At 39.7% G+C, this 20,377-nt stretch overlaps 1 protein-coding gene across 5 annotated transcripts; it reads right to left on the bottom strand.

The window, feature by feature from the left end:
• Positions 1-2,372: 2,372 nt before the first annotated feature.
• On the bottom strand, positions 2,373-19,377 carry FAABTP (fatty acid amide binding transmembrane protein). 5 transcript variants are annotated; one of them, XR_016465851.1, is made up of 10 exons: positions 19,101-19,377; positions 18,625-18,775; positions 13,354-13,467; positions 11,921-12,058; positions 11,399-11,653; positions 10,130-10,339; positions 6,738-8,314; positions 4,902-5,099; positions 3,882-4,029; positions 2,373-2,709 (listed from the first exon to the last, which is right to left on the bottom strand). XR_016465851.1 is itself a non-coding variant. In XM_090138772.1 (7 exons), exons 1-7 carry the CDS (start codon positions 18,895-18,897, stop codon positions 8,151-8,153), a joined length of 1,065 nt encoding a protein of 354 aa, XP_089994898.1. In that variant the 5' UTR covers positions 18,898-19,085; the 3' UTR covers positions 5,153-8,150. The 5 variants fall into 5 exon arrangements, 3 of the variants coding, with proteins under 3 accessions (XP_089994898.1, XP_031445568.2, XP_031445567.2); XR_004166403.2 differs by lacking the exons at positions 2,373-2,709; positions 3,882-4,029; positions 4,902-5,099 and having other exon boundaries at positions 5,159-6,911; positions 7,743-8,314; XM_090138772.1 differs by lacking the exons at positions 2,373-2,709; positions 3,882-4,029; positions 4,902-5,099; positions 19,101-19,377 and adding an exon at positions 18,865-19,085 and having other exon boundaries at positions 5,153-8,314.
• Positions 19,378-20,377: the final 1,000 nt, after the last annotated feature.

The raw sequence follows: 20,377 nt of genomic DNA, 5'->3' as shown, positions 1-20,377 counted from the left end.
GGCTCAATAGCTATGCTTACATACCAGTGTCTGTGTCTTGTACACCACAAGCAAGGCTCCCTATTTTGAGTACTGCTTGTCCAGATACATTTCTGGTCCCACAGAAGTGATCGATACACAACATTCACAGACCAGCAAGCTACTGTTGCCAACAAGTACCCTGACCTCCTGTCTAATCTAATCATGGCATCCTCTCTGACTAATTCTCGTATGAGTTATAGAGATTACATTTTAGACGAACGCTGTCATGGCTTCAGTCTTCCATCTGAGTAATTACAGTCCATCACTGACAGCCCATTTTACCTGGAAGATCTTCAGTTGTCTTCAACGTGGATCACCTTAGTACTATGCAATTTAAAGGAGTTTTACTACACCCAGTTTCTGGGTGCAGCAGTTTTAAATAGCCTATCCACATTCATTTCCTTAAACCCTCCCTTGAAGACTATCAAAGTGCTTTTTTTGACCTGGAAAATAAGTTCCAGGCCAGGGAGGGTCAGAAGTGATGGCAGTAATAATACAATCATTTTGAATTATGTTTGAGGCCTAAGCACAATTCAGCAAAGTTAAAACTGATTAACTCAGCCCTGCAACTGCACATGTACTTTATGGACCTGACCATAGGAGCAGGGCACACCTCCAGCAGCTAAAGCACAGGGCCCTGCTGACTGCTGGTTAGCAAGACTCTTCAGACAACACAAGCACACCCTCTGATTGCTAGCCCTTCAGTAGGGCTAATACAAATACAAAGCTAATCTATTTTTCAGCCTTTCTATTTAAAAAAATAGTAGACAATCTACTCTATCTAGATGCTCTTGGATAGAGAAGCTATACAATTCTGGCACAGAAGGTTCTCTGCTGTGCTCTGGTATGGGCTCAGGCAGGAGTACACATGGGTTGTGGGGGGAAGGTGCTGAGCTTTAGCATTGCATTCAACTGTAAAGATGTTCTCTTTGCATTAAACTCTTCCCCAGGAGAGGATATGAGGGTAACACTCCTCAGCAATCTCAGTGCTAAAAGGCGAGCTCAGCTTTCTATAACTTTCAACCCCTGTAATCAGCTTTTATTGTTTTACATTTCACTTTTTTATCAACCTAGATGCAAAGGGACACATCGTAAACCCCAGAGGACATCAGGCTGTGTTTTTATACAGCTATCTGCACTACCAAGGAAAAAATAATGGCTCAAAACAGATCAGTCCCATGCCATGCACAGAAGTGCAAACACCAACTCAGCATCTCCTGCTATGAAGAGAATCACTGTTCTCTGGTTCCTCTAAGCCACATTCATGAGGAGTGAAGAACAGCTGCAGATTGCAGGAGGAGCTAAAGCTGAAAACAGAGAACAAGATAAAGGAGACAGAAACAAAGGAAACCGAATTCTTCAGATAATAGCAAAAAATAATCAGGAAATGATATGTTTCTCACAGACATCTAACAGTTTAAAAAATACTTTAATGATTACAGTGCAAAAAACTGGTGATAGCAGCCCCAAAACATGCACACAGGTGTTGTTTTGGGACTGGTGCATTCCATGAAGATGTGGCCATAGGCTGATATGTGTTCATTGCCACCAGTCATTTTTCTCTCTGCTTCTTGCTTAAATACTGAAGAGCTGCTGGTGCATAGAGCCATCATTGAAGTGAATTTAAATAACACTTTTAATATTAATATTTAATAATAACTTTCAATAACCAAACCCATTTAATCTCTAGAAGACACTTCTTAGCATACAGTTCTAGTGTTTCCTTCTTAGTCAAAAATAGGAGTAACCTTCAAACTAAATGCTATCCTAACGATGGCGTGAAGAAAAATGTGCACCTACAGTGATGTACCTCCTTCCTATAAACAAAATAGAACAGAACTTTTAAAGCAGTAGGATTTCAGGTTCAGCAAACTGCTGTTGTCAGAGAGAATGGTTCTGACCAGTTTTAGTTTTTGAAAATTAGAGGTGCCAAAAAGCAGTCCTGTATGTGCCTATTGAATCTGGTAGGATTTTACTGCTACGATTTCTATAAACGACAGTCAACACCTTCACTCTTCAGGGCACTGTTAGATGCTGAATGTCAACACTAATGGGTGCCTTCTGGCATTCATAGCACTGTTCAGTGAGACATTCCTGTTCCTTATCATGATGTACACCACTGTTGCATTAAATTGTCCTTCCAGTTTGGCTGCTTAGAAAGTTCCTAAAGCATTTGCTTTTCTAAAATGCTAGTTTGGTAGCACCACACCAAAGTGGGCTTTTGGCACAAGTACCTAGAATAAACTATGGAAGGTTTTTGGTTTTTTTCCCCAACAGAAGCAGTATTGTCAAAAATCTCAAGAAAAGAGAACATTGCAGTTAAGCCATTGCATATTTTCTGAATTAGGACTTTATTCTCTTTTTAAAAATGCTATTGCAGGCTCTGTCAAGCCATGTGCTATACATGTCTGAGCTCCTGAGATTGCACTTAGAGCTGCAGGCACAAGAGCATTCTACCTAAGAATGATCAAAGGGTGCAGTCAATGAACTAGAGCTCACTGTAATCAAGACGGAGCTTGCAGTCTAACGCAACAACATCTGCAAGGAAGAACTGGGCAAAGCAAGTCAGCCTGCATTTTCAAAAACGAATGTGGGTTTATCTTTGCCTCTCTTCTCCTGACTTTGTTGCATCTGAAGAACAAAGACATCTCCTCACACAGAGTAAGTGAAGATGACCAGCACTTCTCCCTTGTGGAAAAGAATCAAAATATGTAGTAAGAGACTGAATTCATCAGAGAGAAAAAGAAAAGGCATCTAAATTCCAAGTTTATGTTACATTCTTTTTCAGGTTAGTTCTGAACCAAATGAAGTAACCACAGTAATCCACTCCAAATGAAACCAAAATGAATCTTTGTGGTATATTACTCACAAATCTATAGACAAGCCAGTGTCAGTTTAAACTGACTTATATTTATGCTTCCATTTTGTCTTATGATAATGGATTAGGTATTTTTTTAGGGTATTTTCTTTTTTCTGGCATAGCTAACTTAGCTCAGAGCTGCAGACACTGTGAATGCAATGCTCCATGCTGACACTCCGTTTTCTTTTTCTTAGAGCACCATCCAAATGACTTCCAGAATTCTAATAGTGAATTACACCCATGCTTCTTATCCCAGCGCACCATGGATTACCTGTTTTCACTTCTCCATTTTAAAACACATTGGGAGGAGACATAATACAACAAGATGATGCATATATTTTTCATACTGGGAGTAGCATAACTGGAGGCGTTTGGCTGTTTAAGGCAGGCTAAGAGCAGGCTGAAATGAATGCTGCTTTAGGATAAGCACTGGATTGCAGCAGCTTTCATCAGTGATTCCAGGATTTAGGATATCAACAAATGGAATAATTAAGTATCAGGATAATGAATGTGGTCACAAGGAAATCAGGAAGCCCTGCCTTCCTAGTACTGGGCCGAACTCTTCAGCAATCATTGTAGCAGGAGTTCATCAGCTGTTACATGGGAATTTTAATGCTTTTATAAATACACAGCTGTGCTAGGTTGTGGGGGTAGAAGTTGATTGGTGTATTTACCCAGATAAACACACTGAAAACCCAAAGGCTTGTATAAAGCCTATAATTGGGTTAAGTGAGAGAGAGCATTAAGAATAACATTTTCCAGTTCACAGCACAAGGTTAGACTGCAGAGCTCAGCCTCTGTAACAAGAAGTGTCTGCAGAGGCCTTCATTTTTGCATGATATCCGCAATGTTACTCCCTCATGCTGACAGAAGTTTTAATGAGGTCCTTCTACTTTCATAGTTTTGCAGCTAGGACTGCAGTTGGAAAGCCTTGATAGAAGCAGTTATTGAGCTATGGGAGGATAATAATCAATGAACACAAAAAGACTTGAATTCTTACTCTTTCTTGCTCTCTAGTGGCATTCTCTCTAAAGGCAGAGTACATTCATACTGCTGTCATTCCTGCTAGTGGTATGGTTTTGAACCTCCAAATTCAATTTTGATGGTGATCACATAGAGGCGTTTAGTTCTGCTTCATCCTTGCTTGCCTCAAAAAAAAAAAAAAAAAAAGGGAAAAATAGGGAAAAATAAGTAACAGAACTGTCTGGGAAGCACTGTTTAAGTCCAACCAGGAAAAGCACTGTTTAAGTTGTCCCCCAGGAAAAGCAATTGTTTCCAGGCTGGTGGTGGTCCACTTTCTGAAACCCCTTCCCTGAATACAGGTCAAGCTGGTTCTTCCACATTTCAGCTACACACAGTCTTTTCTTCTACAGCCACTCTGTTAGGAACCAATACATATCCCTGCTCTAGGACAACAGTACCCAAAGCAGCGTAAAGCTAACAACCCTCTAGATGGTCTACTACAGGAATGTAGATTTATTCTAATGATATTCCTAAACTTATAATGTTTATGACACTACTGTTCACACTACCAGTCAGTCACAGGATGTTTCTGGGTCAGAACTTGCACACAGAGGAAAGCTAAGGACCACAGTTACTGGTCCTACGGTATATCAAGGAAAACTGGCATTTAGTTCTTCATTGAGTAGCAAGGTATTCATACTGATCATCTGCCTCCTTCAAAATGGAAGCCAAAGAAAAGCTACTGAATAAATTCTGTCCTGCTGGAATTTGTTTCATTTTGGGACAGAGTTTGATAGAGCAGAGTACATAAGTACAAGACACCATTTACCTGACAGCTTTGTTTCTACATTTCCAGATTTCATCTTCATTTGGGACTTGCAATATTTACTGGCATCTCCAGACTTGGGTGTGCTGTAGTGCTCCACATAGTCTGAGTGAATTCACATCCCTGCTCTTATTCACACATTGTGACAGGCCCCTAATTCTGAGAGCTCCACAGACCCTCCAACACACATCTCCCCAAAACAAAGCAAGTATTTAAATTGAAAGAGATTACCCAGTTACAGTAACATTGGAAGATGTAGACACTCAGACAGGTTGGTCCTGGTGTGAAGCAACAAACACCTGGCAGCACTGGAAGAACTGCCAGAAGCAGGGTGCAATATATCTTCAAAGCTCTAAGTCAACACTCCAACTTCCTGAAAATAGGTTAACTCCTGCTTGAAGAAATAACAATCTAGTGCAATTTCAGGATCTGGATAATTAAAAACAGAGAAGGGACCAGAGCAATAATGGGGGAAAAACAGGAAAACAAATCCCACTTACAAATGTGAAAAACGAAATCCTAACAGATTTAAATGTGAATATCAATCTATTGCTGCATTTATCCAGTTCGCAAACCAAGGTCTGTAAAATGTCAACAGTCTTTCAAAATTTTTCAGCCCCTTGTTGTCAAAAAAGTGAGTTATCTGAACGTTAGCTAGTGTTTAAGTCTCAAGAGAGGTGATATATCCACTTCACTTTTTATACCGCTTTATTTCGTTGTCCCAGCAAACTGTGCTTTACAGCTGTAATGGCAGACCAGTCAACAGCAACATGGACAGACCCAAGACAATCTAAGAGAAATACGAAGTAATTCTGAATATTGGTCACTCTGATACCAACACCCTTCAACACTCAAGATCAGGACACCAAGCCTAAGCAAGACCCGGCTAAAGACTTCTCAGACACAGAGTGATTGCAATATGTTATTTATTAAAAATAAATTATGCCATTATCATACTTTTACTTGAACTTCTAACACATCTAAAAACAAGCCAAAAACAAGGAACAATGTTTCACAATTGAAACTTCTCAATTAAAAAAGAAAAAAATTTGGTGCATCCTCTTGGTGTTATGGAAAATCTCTGTCACTTCAATAAAATGTAGTGACAGAGTTATCTCACACACTAAAGGTACCAACAGTTCTGAAGCAAAACATATTCAGGTGCTGTTGATTTTTCTGTTTTCAATCTAGCTTCTCTCCTCATTTTCCCTTTTACTTCTATGCTTTCTATTTCCCAAAGCATCACGTGGAAAGACAACATTCCTGTCTGCTCCTTTCTCATCTCAATAATGGCTCTTAGTGACACATCAGTTAACAGGCTGTTCACAGGTACAGCCATACACTGTATCTTCCTCCCTGTACCTTCTATTAAAAAGAAGAAACTAAATTAGCATAAGCTGTACCTGAGTTGATATAGTATACATAGAATTAGCACTTTTTGGAGTTTTTTTGGAGTCCTTTTTGGAATTCAAGAGTACTCTGATCTTTCTAAATATTGAAGATTTAGGAGTGGGAATTTCATAAACAACTCAGCGTCACCATCATGAAGATAAGACAAAGGTAAAATTCCAAACAGCGGCCATTGAAGGTCCTTATTGCAGGACTCTGATGGGATCACATTAATTCACATGATAACAGATCAAAGCATTTCATGCTGCTGTGGACTTAAAACTACAGATGTCTTCTCACTGTGACATGCTGTTTTTAAAATGAGACTAGTATTGAACAGCAGTGAAAAACAGGCTAAGTCTACCTCAGTATTTGAAAGCAGACTTTGTTTCAGGAACTGAAATAATAATAAAAAAATAAGGCATTTAATTGAAAGAAAAATTATTTTACAAAAATGTGTATTTTTTAATTCTAAACATTACAGAAGTACTAAAAAAATCCTAAAAGGCAACTAACACAGCCTTTATGTAGAAGCAGCATAAATCCACTAAAAAAAAATCTCATGTATACCTTGCTATAGATTAAGTGCATACATTTCTTTTATAATTGTGTGCTTTTCCACAGAAAGGCTGATGTACAGCAACCACACAACTTGTTCTTTTCAGAAAGCTTTTATACCTTCGAAAAGCTGGATAATACAGTTCACTAATTCCAGTGCTGAATTCCAGACTTGCAGAGTAAATTTCAAATCAATAAATCCAATGTGGAAGGTATTAAAATTTTTGAACATTCTCAAAAAAAGTGACAGAGTACGATCCAAATGAATTTGGACAGGCAACACACACAACATGTCTGTAAAAGAAAAGATAAACTAAAAATCAGCTACTTCATACAAATCTTCAACTACCTCTAACAACAAAAACAAGTTTTTAAGTTAACAGAAAGGGCTCTACCTTCTGAACATTTCCAGCTACTATGAAGGTATGCATGAAGTTTAAATATAACCTATGCTGGCTGAGAAACTTCCACATCTTCTATAATTAACGATGAGAGATGGAACCATCTATTACAGCAGACAAAGCACTGAAAATTAAACTCCTACTTCTAAATGATTTGTCAACGAAACTTTCTCTATTCACTTTGAGGATAACCTCTGTAGCTTCTTTGGTTGAGACTCTCATCTGTGAATAGCAATCTCAAACAAAAGGAAGAAAAACTTACACTGCTGTGTAGGAACCAAAGAATATAGTTTGCTCAGAATGCAAAACATTATGAAGCAATTCTATGCTTACAGAGACAATCTGCATATTTATAAAACGAATGTGAATTCAAAATTTTGAAATTTAATTCCAGATAATTTAATAACTATTGCATTACAATAGTGATAATAATCTTCATATATTTAATTAGCTAGGAAATAACAATTTCAAATAAACATGGGCAAATTTATTATTCTTACTGGAAACACCTTTTTTTTTTTTTTAAATTCTAAACATAGTCTTTTGCTCCAAACATTATGTAATGGTATTATTTTTAACAACTGTATTTTCAGGGAAGGAAAATTTTTATCAGGATACAGAACAGGCAACCTTGTTTTGGGAAGGGGAAAAAAAAAAAAATTTCCATAAAACTTTACATACTCTGGATTATAGAAAATACTAAACCAGAATTCATCCTTTCTACCTGTGTTATTGCTGCCTACACAAAGTTGCAGAGGACTTGTTCCTGGCTTGGACAATAGCTTCAGTGCTCCAATACCCTGGTAAATGTAGATCACATTTCCATTTCCAGACTCTTGCTCCTCCACTGAGACCACTGAAGCCAATCCTTAGGTTTCAGGAGGACAAACAAAACGCTTTACCTCACTTGGCAATGATCTGCAACCACTCAAAGAGCAACAGCAAAATTAACAAAACTTCTTGTCCTGATAGATGACTACTGCCATACGAAGCTTACGTAAGTTGAGATGGAAATCCATTGGCTCTCTCAAATGTTCAGATCCCTTTTTTTAAGAGCACTCAAAGAGCACTCTTAGAAGTCTTTAAGAAAGACTGAATATAACTGATTACATGCCAAAAGCCTTAAGCCATTTCAACGTCTTGGCCAGAAACACAATGCCACAGCTGGAAAAACCAGAGCAACGAGCAGAGAGGAAAACAGATTTACTGCATTGTTGTCTAATATAGGCTTTCCAGATATGTGCTGGCAGTCTCTTGTTTGGTAGTTGACAACCATGCTGGTATTCTTGTCAAAACCTGGGAAGAAAAAGACTTCATTTTAAAAAGGCAAGGCAGATGAAAAGAAATAGTAACCAAGTGTATGCACCTTTCTACATTCCCTTTACCATTACAGTGTCTGACCCTGTAAAGAAAAGACAGTAAAACTAACCAAAATTATGGTTAGCTACATCTGGTAGATTCAAAAAATGGAACCTAAATGCAATACTTTCAGTTCAAAGTTTTGAGCAGCTGTGCTTCTATGAGTCTACTTATCTCTTTATGTAGCTATGTGACAAAGAAAGGTAGAAAACACGAGCTTAAACCAGAAGAGGAAGAAGCTACTGGCAGAGCCACTGAGGCAAAGGATGCTGTTCTGAACACTCATGGCATCATGTTTTCCAAAAAAAAAACCACCAAAAAAATACCCATAGTATCACAGCTGTTATGACATTTTTTCAAGATGCTAAAGAGAGATTGGAGCATTTCTCACGAGAACACACTGAACACAGTTTAGGAAAGCAGGTTAAGCAAAGAGGGAGATGTAACTTAATAGTGTGCACACCATGAGCAGCACTTACTCATCTATGTCACAGCACGTATACCATTCATGCATGTATAGCATTCATATGCATACATAGTAAACACGGTCCAGAAGTTGCTTATAAATTTGGAAATGAATCTGTGGAACTCGCACACTGTCCCTTCTGTAGCTCACTAAAGAAGTTGCTGAGCATGGAAAAATATCTAAAGTGAGTAAGAAATAAATGACAAATGCAGACGTGCATTAGCTAAGTTTACCACGTTATCTTAACCCATCTGCCTCACTAGAAGAATGAAACATAGTCTGAGTGCTTCAGTGCTTCATCTTTAATAATGAAGTATTATATTTAAGAATTCCTCACATGGTTAAACATTCCATTTTGGTTTGGACTTTCCTAGATCTACAAAGAATAGAGCACACAAACTGCTGGAAAGCCAAATCCACAGCATCAACAAGAGTGCAGTGCTCACTGTGACAGTAGCTTCAATGGGCTTTTATTTCTCATGCAGTTCATCTGTAAATGCAAACTGTGATTTCTAACAAGTGTACTGACAATAAAAACAGAAAACTAAAATTCCTTCTGTAAATTAGCTTTTGGACAGAATAGTATCAGATATGGATTTTAAGTACAAGGCTTAATCTGAAGGTTGCCTGTATTGTTCATTCACAATGATTCTAAGGAGCAATGAGTAACTAAATAGTGGAATTATTTAGGATCAACCAGCTGACAACCTTTTTCAGTGGATACCAATTTGTTTTTTTTAAATAAAAGCACAGCTAGCTCATGAAATACTTAACTTCCAGGAAACAGTACCCTACTACCCTACTAAACAGTCAAAAAAACAGAATCTAAAATAATGGGCACATCTTCTCAGAGTTGTTCTTGTTCAGTTCTCAAAGCTGGCACTATCACTAGGTCTCCAGAGTAAGAAATGGAGATTCTGCAGTCACCAATTAGTCTGAGTGAATGGACAAAATTAAGGTGACATTTTCTCTTCTAAAAGATTACAATTATTAAAAACAGAAGGAGGAAAAAATTGTTCTTGCCAAGGTAGCATGTTGGAAATCTCTGGTCTCTTTCAGTCATCAAGACAATAATGTGAGACAAACAAACCAAAATGTGCAAAAGGAAGAGGATGCAGGGCACAAATGAGGACCAACTGCCATAGCTCTTGTTGAATTATCATGCCCATTGCTCTGACTCTTTGTTCTTTGTGTGTGTACTCTGTACATCTCTGTATACCTCAGCCCCTCCTAATATTAAGTCCATTTTTAGGTCTTATCAGAAAAAGAAAAAAGACAATTCTTACCACTGTATTGCATTGTAGCACCCAAATATGAATCAAGAATTGATCCCAGTAAGCCTGCTGCTGCTCCAAACACAATAATTGGCCACTGTGGAGCCGACACATCCAGATCACTCACGAAAACAAGCTGTGTTATGTAGTAGGCTATACCTACTGCCATGCCACCAAGAAAACTTGAGAGCAGGCCCACCAATGTAACTCCTCCATTAGTTCCTGAGAATCAAAGAAAAATCAAGCTGATTTACAATGTTTTTTCTTACAGACTTAAATTTACTATGCCCATAGTCATATCTATCAAGAAGACTCTGCCATCACAGCTTTTATTTATAATCCTCATGAAGCTGCTCAGATGCTTAACTGGTATATAAACCCTAAGAATTTTTTTTCTTAGGGTTTTTAACATTCACATTACTTTCCCTGTCTCTAAGGCTTGTTATCTAGAAATATTTCCTAGCAATAAATGAAGCAAAAGCAGATAGTAAAGTTCTCAACAACCTGGTATCTGACTGCTGTAAACCTGGAGGAAAAAAAAAAACTGCTCAAAGAATACAGAGCTTGAGTTCTGCAGGCTATTAAAACAACGCCTCTTTCAGAAGTATATGAAGAAGTATTTCACCAATATGTTTAAAAGTAAGAGCAAAATCCATAGAAAAGACATTTTGATAGCCTTCTGAAAAGAAATAAAATCTAAAGAACACTTACAATGTGGAAAAAAAATGCCCATACAATGCCTAAAACACATATCAGCATGCCTGCAAGACTCAAAAAACAGTGATTTAAGGCAGCAATGTCATCCACTGTGTAAAAATGGTTTCACAGCTACAGAAGGCTCACTTTGCACAGTCTTTGTAAGACATTAAAGGAAATGAGCAATGTGATTGAGAGGTGAGTTTTCCACAGCATCTGTAATGAAAATATTTCTTCTATTGATTAAAATTGTAATGACTGAAAAACACAGTTACTGATTTATAGTCTTTGTGTTATTGTCTGTATAAACACTTCTAAGAGTCAAGTACCAGAGTCAAGAAGTGACAGCATTCTCTATGCATGATGTTAGCTCACCGGATTCTGTGTTGACACATCTCACAGTTGATATAGAGCAGAAAAACAATTGAGTAAATTACATTTCAGAGAAGACATTCCTGCAAGCATTTTCAAATCTGTTTCCAATGTTTGGGCTTTTTTTGAGGCTCTTTTCGAACTTTTCAAGATAGGTGCATAATTCAAAACAAAACATTAAGATATGAAAATATAGAACAGACAATATCTCACCTACTGGAACTTGTTTCCAAGTTGTTATCAACCTTGGCTTGCTTTTACTCATAACGCTACCAATCTCTGATGCCCAGGTATCGCCAGCAGAGCATGCCAAAGCTCCCAGAAGGGATAAGCACATCCACGATGCCGTGTAATACCTTGAAAAGTCTATTGGAATTTCACCAGGCCCACTTTCTATCATATACAAGATAGCCAGCTCAGTAGGAATACCACCATTACAGAATACCTGCAACCAATTCCTCTGTCCACCTGAAATGACAGAATGAAATTTTAGTATTTTCAGATAAAACACCTTGAAATACAACAGCTGGAGACAAAAGCAAAATGCACACATATAAAATTTAATTAAAAAATGCACATTTTCAAAAGGTAAGTTGCTTACATTCGTGGGGATTAGGAGATGGGAATGACAAGTGTACCCTATTCTGGGTGTTACATCATATCTGATTGAAAGAAAGGGTACACAGTATTTACTCTTCACAAGGGATCTGAAGAAATCAAAGTGTTAGGGCTTACCTTCTTTGTATTCTGAATCTATACGTTTCTTTACATCTTTTTTCCATTTAGTAAGTTTTGAAGAAGTAACAAAAAATACAAGCAATGAACTGAAGAAACTGTAATTTGCAACTGTAAGGATAAATCCAACCACCAATCCTACGAAGAAAAAACAAAGTCTGTAAAATTCCTTCACGTTACAACTTAAATGCAAAGCAATTAAGTACTTTATACTCTTGAATACAATCTTCATGATAAATGAACATCATGATAAACCTAAGATAAACATGCAATAAGAAAATTAATGAAGCATCTAACATCTGTAATGCAAACTCTAGAGACATCTTGACTGAACAATATCAGTTACTCTTATTATTTTCTCATAAATTTAACTTCTAAAATAGTTGATTTTATTGCTACTACTACAGCATATGATCTTCTGTTGCCATAAATCAGTAAAGTAGTGCAGAAGATGGAGCAATAAAGAAAAGAAAAAGTTAACCTGCCTGAAGAATTTGACTCTTCGTATGAGAAGTATATAGACAGCTGTGACTACCTCTCTATCTGGAAGTTTATCTTCAGTTTAAGGATCAAACCCCCTCCCAGCACAAGGCCACTCCCTGCCATTCATTTTCTTTTGTTTCTGAATTGTTTGATCTTTTTCTTTCCATTATTTTCTTTAGTATTTGAGCTGCTGGATGTGCTTCTTTTTTTTTCCTACCTCCTTCTCTACAGAGGAGGTCTCAGTGCACACAGCTCCTCACAATTGGAAGAAATCATAATTTTAAACCAAGAAAATCCTCCCTCTGAACTCACAGACAGAACAGTATTTGCAGATGGGTGACATAGGAGGAATAGATTGTAGGTTGTTTATTTCCACTGACCATCAGCTCAGAAAATGCCAGAAGACAAGGGTCAGCCACCTCAACCAGAGGTCTTACATCAGATTTCAATGAACACCAAGTGCTTTCTTTCCTTACGGCCAAGAAAAACATTGTTCAAACAGTCATTGGCTTGAAGTGAAGAATAGACTTAATTTTCTTCTTATTTGTGGGAGGCAAAAATGCTGATATTAAAGAAATATCTTCACTGGTTTCCTACCAGGCAGACAGGCTGCTGGCATGGCTTTTCATTATCCCTGCCTCTTCAACTTCTTTATCTCTAGCTGTGTGAAACAAACAAGACCATGCAGATTTAACTGCAAATTGTAACTGAGTTCAAAACAATCCTGTGAATTATGTAAATCTAACAACAATGTTAATGGAATGAACTGCAAACAGCTGCAAAAGTAAACCTGACTGAAGCATTATAAAAATCAGTATGAATTCATGGTATGCATACTTACATCTACATTGAACCAGGTAGAATGGTGTTAAAAGAGTATTACATGCTATAAAAGGGACCTTAATTCAGTTTATTGAGTGTTTAGCTTAATAATCTCAGAAGAAATGTACCTGCCAATGCACCACTGTGATCAAGACTCCTCTTCTTAAAACCTTGTGTAACAATCACTACTGGAACTGTGACTGAAAAAAGCCAGCGCCATGGAGAAATTGGCTGGATATTACCTGGTGAAGAAAATGAAATGGTTACATACCATCCCTATAAGTTTTTTAGTGCCTTTATATCTCTCCAAGAATATATTTAAAGTCTGACCTTAATAGAGATTAAACCTCCTTAGCATTCAAAACCAAGTATTTTTATGACAGGAAGATCAAAATACCTGTAATTATTACTTTTTTTTTAATTCAGAAAAGAGAAAAATACATAAAAGTAACTGAAATTAATGATCAAGAAATGGCAAATTCGTTAGAAAGAAACACAATGAGATTTTTCTTTCTATAAAAAGAATTTATAAACCCCCAAAATTAATATGCAAAATGTAAAGAACAACTGAAACCTAATTGAATAAAACAGATATGTTCAGATTTTAGACAAAGTACACACCCACAATAAGGTATGTAGAATTCAGTTTCAAATATGAATAAAACACAAAGTAAAACCACAGTTAATAAAGCATTACCATTCCTTTCATGTGAAGAGACTACAAAGCAACTTCAATAAAACAAATCAGGACAAGAGTTTCTCTCACAGATCATGTGATGAGTGACTTGCTCAGAACTTGAATAAATCTGAATTGTTCATGATGATGATGGTGCTTTTTGATCAAGGTTCAGAATATACAAGCCAGCATACTGCATCAAGCCGAGCATCTGCCTGACTCAGAACCCCACCTGGCAGCAGCCAGCTGCACTTGCTCAATAGAAGAGTGTAAGAAAGACATACAGACTCATATTCCCCTTTTAATTGGAACTTTTATTTTATAATTTCTAAAATCATCCCCCATCACATTTGCCCAATTCCATTTTTAAGCCAGTTGTTGTAGACCAACTACACAGATACTGCTGCCTCAAGTTTCATCGGATACCTGCTGCAGTTTTTGACTTAATGAATGTGAAAAGATTCTGTGATTTTCTATTCACATTTCTCTTGCCATTCGTGACCTATATAGATGTCCCATTTCTATGATGAAATATCTTTACCCGATAAGTCTTCCTAAATGGACACTATTACCTGTGCTGCTCATACTCATTCTTTTTCTGTTCTGCTATGGACACCGTGAGATGGGATGAACATAAGTATATGCAGTACTTACACTGGGGAGACACCATAAATTTACAGTTATAATAGTAAGATTTTCTTTTTTGCTAGCAAATCATCAATTTTTTGTTGACAATGTGTTTCATTTCAAAATAAAAACAACAAGACAACAAATAGATGAGGATATATTAGGTAACCTGCACAATGCAATTCCCCTCTCCTGCATTAGCTGCTTGTACTGAACCAGGCTACTGACCTCCTTCAGTCAAGCAATACATCAACTGCAGACTGCTATGATGTAAAATACAAATGTTTGTTTCATTGCTTCCACTGCTATCTGATCTTCTTTAACCATCTTCAGGCTGCTGTTGGGTTCTTCACTCCACCACAACAGTCTACCTCCTCAAAAGGGAGAATTTATATCCCTAAGCATCTGCAAAAACATCCATCATCCATTATAACACAATGGGTGTTCTTATGATTATATAAACCAAAACGGCTAGCAGTCCTAGGAACTTTCAAAGTAAACTAGGAACACCTAAAACTGTAAACAAACTGAAAATTAAGCTTATTTCAGTAAGCCTTGGGCAACCCTATTAAACCACTGTTTTTATGAAAGATGTTATAGATTTTCTATTTAAGAAAAGGTAGCCAGAAGATTTAAGTCTGGTGTTAACCTTGTTTCTCTTTAAATGTTTATCCCTGAGCAAGTCTGAAGTTACCTAGTTCAGTTCTCCCAGTTCTGTCTCTGTTCCCCTAATCTACAGAAAACTTGGCTCAGCTGAGAACCACAGGTGATTTGGAATTCTTCACTTTAAGTAATCCCTCTTTACTGCTCATGCACACACACAGCTGTATCCAACAGTTTCATGTCTTGTAATAGATACTGACTGTCAAAAGTTCTCTCCCCTGTTCCTCCCAAAGAGTCTTTCATTACAGTGTGAATTTCCTTGTAGAACAGAAAAACAATATCCCACTGAGCCACCATATTCCACACCGTTCCATAAAGCACCAGTGTCCATAGCAGCTTATCTTCTAGTAGACGATTTATTTTCAGTGTCCTAAACATATTTATTTCCTTCTCAAATTCCAGAACACTCACTAAAATAAAAGCTAATAGTAAGTTAAAAAAGGAGTTATTACTGTCCAGTTAGAGGGTTTATTGTTTTAATGATAGAACTGACACAATGTATCTACTGCCTTAGCAGTAGTTAATATATGTACATACGTGCTGAATCACCTCATTTTTACTTTTAATTATAAGATATACATTTCACTGCAAAAGACGTTTCAAGTACATATTTTAGAACATAAAAATTTGAAACTATAAGAAGAAATGGCTGCTAAGACTGTTAAAAAAAGTCTTCTATCTTTGTATCCAGAGACAAGAAAGCTATTGATTATGTCCTGAACTTAACAACTTCCTCTGAAAGAATGTAACTCCCAGAAAACATGACAAGAAATTCTACTAGGTAAAAGTGGTACAACTGCTGTCTAGAACATCATCTCTCTGATTCCTTTTAAACTTCATGTAATGCTCTCAAAAATATATCTTTCAAACTGATTATCTCAGCAAGATTTCATATGAGAGTTTTGTTTAAAAAAAGCCCATTAGAAAACAGTAAAGCTAATTGTTAATGTGGCTTTTGATCTAAAACAACACCAAAACGTGAGAAACTATTTATTACATCTGCTATAGAAATATGTGACATCACCAATCTAGCATTACATCCGACCTATCTAATGGAATAGAAATTTCACACAGGCACAGCTGCTTGCCACACTGGAAAGCTGAACATGATGGTTTGTAACACTGCGCTTGTGTCAGCAGTACCCACAGCTCTGCAGCTATTCAGGCTCCTCAGAAGAAAGCAGGGCAAACACATCTCACAGTGAAACACTTGTCAATGGAGAACAAGGGTTTTCATGATAAAACAACCTCTTTTTCATGCACTGAAAAAGCTCAGTGCCACAGCTGGTATAGCTGTGGAGGTGAGCCCTGTAGCTAACAGCTGGGTCAAAAACTCAAAGAAAAGCACCACATCACAATTCTCTTTCCTATTTGATTAAGTCCACTCCTACTATATACTAAATTCCCCTTCCCATCTTGGTTCTTCCATGGTTTCGGTCAAATGGAAAATAGACTTCCCATGTTTCTGTTCCATAATCCTCTGCAAAAAAGAGGATTTCTCTCCTGACTTCCACTAGCCCCTGATTCATGTGATATCAGGGTTCTCCACTCTACATCTTCCTGTCACATAGCAAGAGCAGGAATAACTTAATTAGTGGAAAAGCTAAGAGAGCTATGCCTATTGAGCAGACATGCAAAAATGACATCATTATGAGTCTGCTTAAATTTGACTGTTGTGGCTTAATCTAGCAGTCGGCTAAGAACCACAGCTATTTGCTCACTCCTCTCCTTCCCAGTGGAACGGAGAAGAGAATCAGGGAAAAAAAGTACGACCTGTGGGTTGAGATAAAACTAAGACAGAGGAAAGGAAGAAAATAATAGTTATGACTACATGTGTGTATAAATAAAAAATATAACAAGTGTACAAGCAATTGCTCACTAACCACTGACAGGTGCCCAGCTAGCCCTCTGTGCAGTGGAAGATGAATTCCCACCCATTCAAAACTTCTGCTTGATGACATGCTATGAAATATCTCTTTAGCCAGTTTAAATTAGCTGTCCTAATTCTGCTCCCTCACAGCAACTTGGGCCTTTCACTGTGAAATGCCTTGGCTCTGTATATCACTACTTAGTGGCAACTTTATACATAGGTGTGTTATAAACAATTTTTCTCCTAGAACCAAAACATAACATCATACCAGACACCCTGAAAAAAACAATCACATCCCAGCTGAAACTAAGACACCAACTCTGCTAGTTCTAAACTAATTAACCAAACCTGTTTGTCAAGTCTGTTTCTGTATACCTGCTTTGTGTCAAATATGTCTCCCTGCAAAGTGATATGGAGGTGCCACAGAACATTCTAAGTTGGAAGGGACCCACAGGGATCACAGAGTCCAACTCCTGGTTCTACACAGCACCATCCAAACCAAAACACAACGTCTGAGGGCCAATGCTCCTTGAGCTCCAATAGCTCAGGGCCATGTCCACTGCCCTGGACAGCCTGTTCCATGCCCACCACCTTCTGGCGCAGAGCCTTTCCCTAACCCCACCTGACTCTCCCTGACACAGCTCCATGCTGAGCTGTAGACACAACCTGTACTCATGTGACACCTGATTTCATGTCACCCTGTTAAGAGAATCCTGTATGGAACCACGAGTGACCCTTTATTCTGTTCAGTTAGAATCATGGAATGTTCTGGGACAGAAGGGAGTCGTAGGGATCATTAAGTCCAACTCCTGGCTCCACACAGAAATCAGACTGCATATCTGAGAGTACTGCCATTCTAAAAACTGAAGCACTCGAAAGCACTGAGCAGAGACATTAAATAGCCACTACAAGAGTGTGCATAGTGGTGAGGTATGTATTTATCTCCTTTGAATCCAAGGTGACAGCAAGCACCTGGGCATGCTCCTACACATCCCTAGGCACTGAGTGGCACTGCAGTGACACCGGAGCTCCTCCTGCGGCAAAGCAACTGATGCATTAGGGAGAGCTGTTCACCTGCCCAGGAAAGCTGTTCAACTCTTCAAGGTTTGAACAGATGCTGCAGTTAAAAAAAGGTCTTCACAGAAGTGACAGCCCACAGAGAGCATGTGTCCCTGCAACCACACACAACCCACAGCCCACCTGGGTTACCTGAACAGAACAGAGCTGACCGTATGTACCCACCTCAGCAACTCCCCACGTGCATCCCTCTCCTGCAGCACTGATTCTCCCCCCCGTGCCCCAGCACACTTTCCCACATGCCCTACTCAAAGCCTCCAAGAGCATTTCCAAAACTTCTGCAGGCCGGAGCTCCCCTCGCCACCCGTCATCCCTACCCTCACTGCAGGACAGCACAGCTCTCTCTGGGCCTCGGGCTCCCAGCTCTACTCGGGCTGGGAAAGCCCTACAGATGCCTCATCCAGACCCAGACCCCGTCCCCGGAGGGGGGGGAGGCGGGACGGCTGGCTGCGGGCCCAGCCGACTGGCCGCGGCCTTTGCACTCACCGTAGTATGTGCTCGCGGTCATGGACACGATCCAGAACGCCAGCGAGACCGAGATGAGCAGGCTCAGGATGACGATGTTCGCCAGCATCTTGAGGTAGTCCCTGAAGAAATCCTCCTGGCTGCTTGTCATGGGGAGCCAGAGGGCGGCCGCCTGCGGGGAGGCACAAGGCACAGGGGACGTCAGTGCCGCGGCCAGCCCTGCTGCCCGGCTGCGCTGCCCGGCTGCCCTGCCCTGCCCACCCGCTTTGCCGCTCTCCCGACACCTACGGACATCTCGGGGGGCTCCGCTGGGGGCTCCCGGCGAGCCGCCCGCGACCGCCCCCCACCCGCTACCCCGCGCGCTGCCAGAGCCGAAACAGCCCCGAACCGCGTCAGCTCGGGGACGGAAGCGACGGCGGCGACGACTGAGGGCAGGAGAAAGGCGTCGGGAAGCGTCCAGCCCCGCCTCCCCCCCGCCGCCCGGCTCCGCCACCGACCTGCAGCTCGGGCCCGCCAGCGGCGCCACCATCCCGCCCCGCCGCCAGCGCCGCACCGCGCATGCGCCGCCCACCCCCGCCTTCGCCTGTGGAGATGGAAGGCGAGGCGTCGCTCCGCGGCTCTGCCCTGCCCGGGCTGTTGTTCGCCGGTCGCCAGTCGCTGGCTGTTCCAATGGTTCTGTGCATGGAGAGTTTCCCGTGGGCCTTCCCACTGTTTCGTGAGGGCACGAGCGCGCCCACCCCGCCAACGTGCTGTGCGCCTGTTCGGTGCTTCCCCCGCGCCTGTGCGCTCTGCTCCGCGCCCGCATGCAGCAGCTATATGCACGTCGAAGGAAACAATTCTTGTTACGTGGAAATCCCTTGAGAAATAAGACAGATAACGACACGGATGAGTTTTGTTTGTTTGTTTGTTTGTTTTTCTGTGAGGTTTGAAACTTGTTGGAACATTGCAAAGTTCATTGATGTAAAGACTTGAAGCGTTTCCTAAAACCAGCTTGGGATGAAAACAAGCCAAACCTGCCTGGTGTCTTTTCTGATGGCATGCCAGAATTACCTGCAAAACATATGGCCATAAATAAAGCCAACAGGAGTTACGAGAGAACTCCGCGTCTCCCTCTTGCATACTGAAGAAGTTTGTCAACGCACCACAGAAAGATGGGAAGCTCCACCACTTAGCAACAACTCCTCCCACCCCCACTTTGCTATGTGGCAAATAAGAAATAAGATTTATTTGAAATAAACAAGACTTCAAGCATTTCAGAAGAGATTTTTGAGGTAACATATTTGAGGGGTCAGTAGAAAGGTGCTGGAAGTAGATGGGAAAAAAAAAAAAACCAACTAAATTTTACAATGTTGCAGATGGGCCATTGTATCAACATCAGTAAAGTAACCTCAGGCCCTTGTTTTCAGGGAACTGAAACACCAGCGTGGTAGAATATGGAATTGTTCAGTGAGGAGCTGAGTAATAGAAAAAAGTAAGTTAAAAGATTTTTTACACAGAACAAGCAGCATGATAAGTTACAGGCATTGGTAGAACAGAAGTTTTTAGTATTGAAAATTATAACGATTAATCTTCAGATAAGAACTGATGGTTTCCCTACTAGATTTAAGAGTATTTCTGGCTCATTGGCACCTGATTTATCTCAAGGTGTGTGTTGTTGCTTTTCATTGAGCTCCTGCAGTGAGTTTCTAACAGGATGAGCACGCAGCTTATGGAGTCTTTTTGCAACAGAAGCTTAGTCATGTTTATGTGTTGTTACAGATGAAATAATCAGTTA

Source organism: Phasianus colchicus, chromosome 1, assembly GCF_987193195.1.
Source record: "Phasianus colchicus chromosome 1, bPhaCol1.hap1.1, whole genome shotgun sequence".
Taxonomy (NCBI): domain Eukaryota; kingdom Metazoa; phylum Chordata; class Aves; order Galliformes; family Phasianidae; genus Phasianus; species Phasianus colchicus.
The sequence above is the reverse complement of the archived record's forward strand: the minus strand, read 5'-3'. Positions and strand labels throughout refer to the sequence as shown.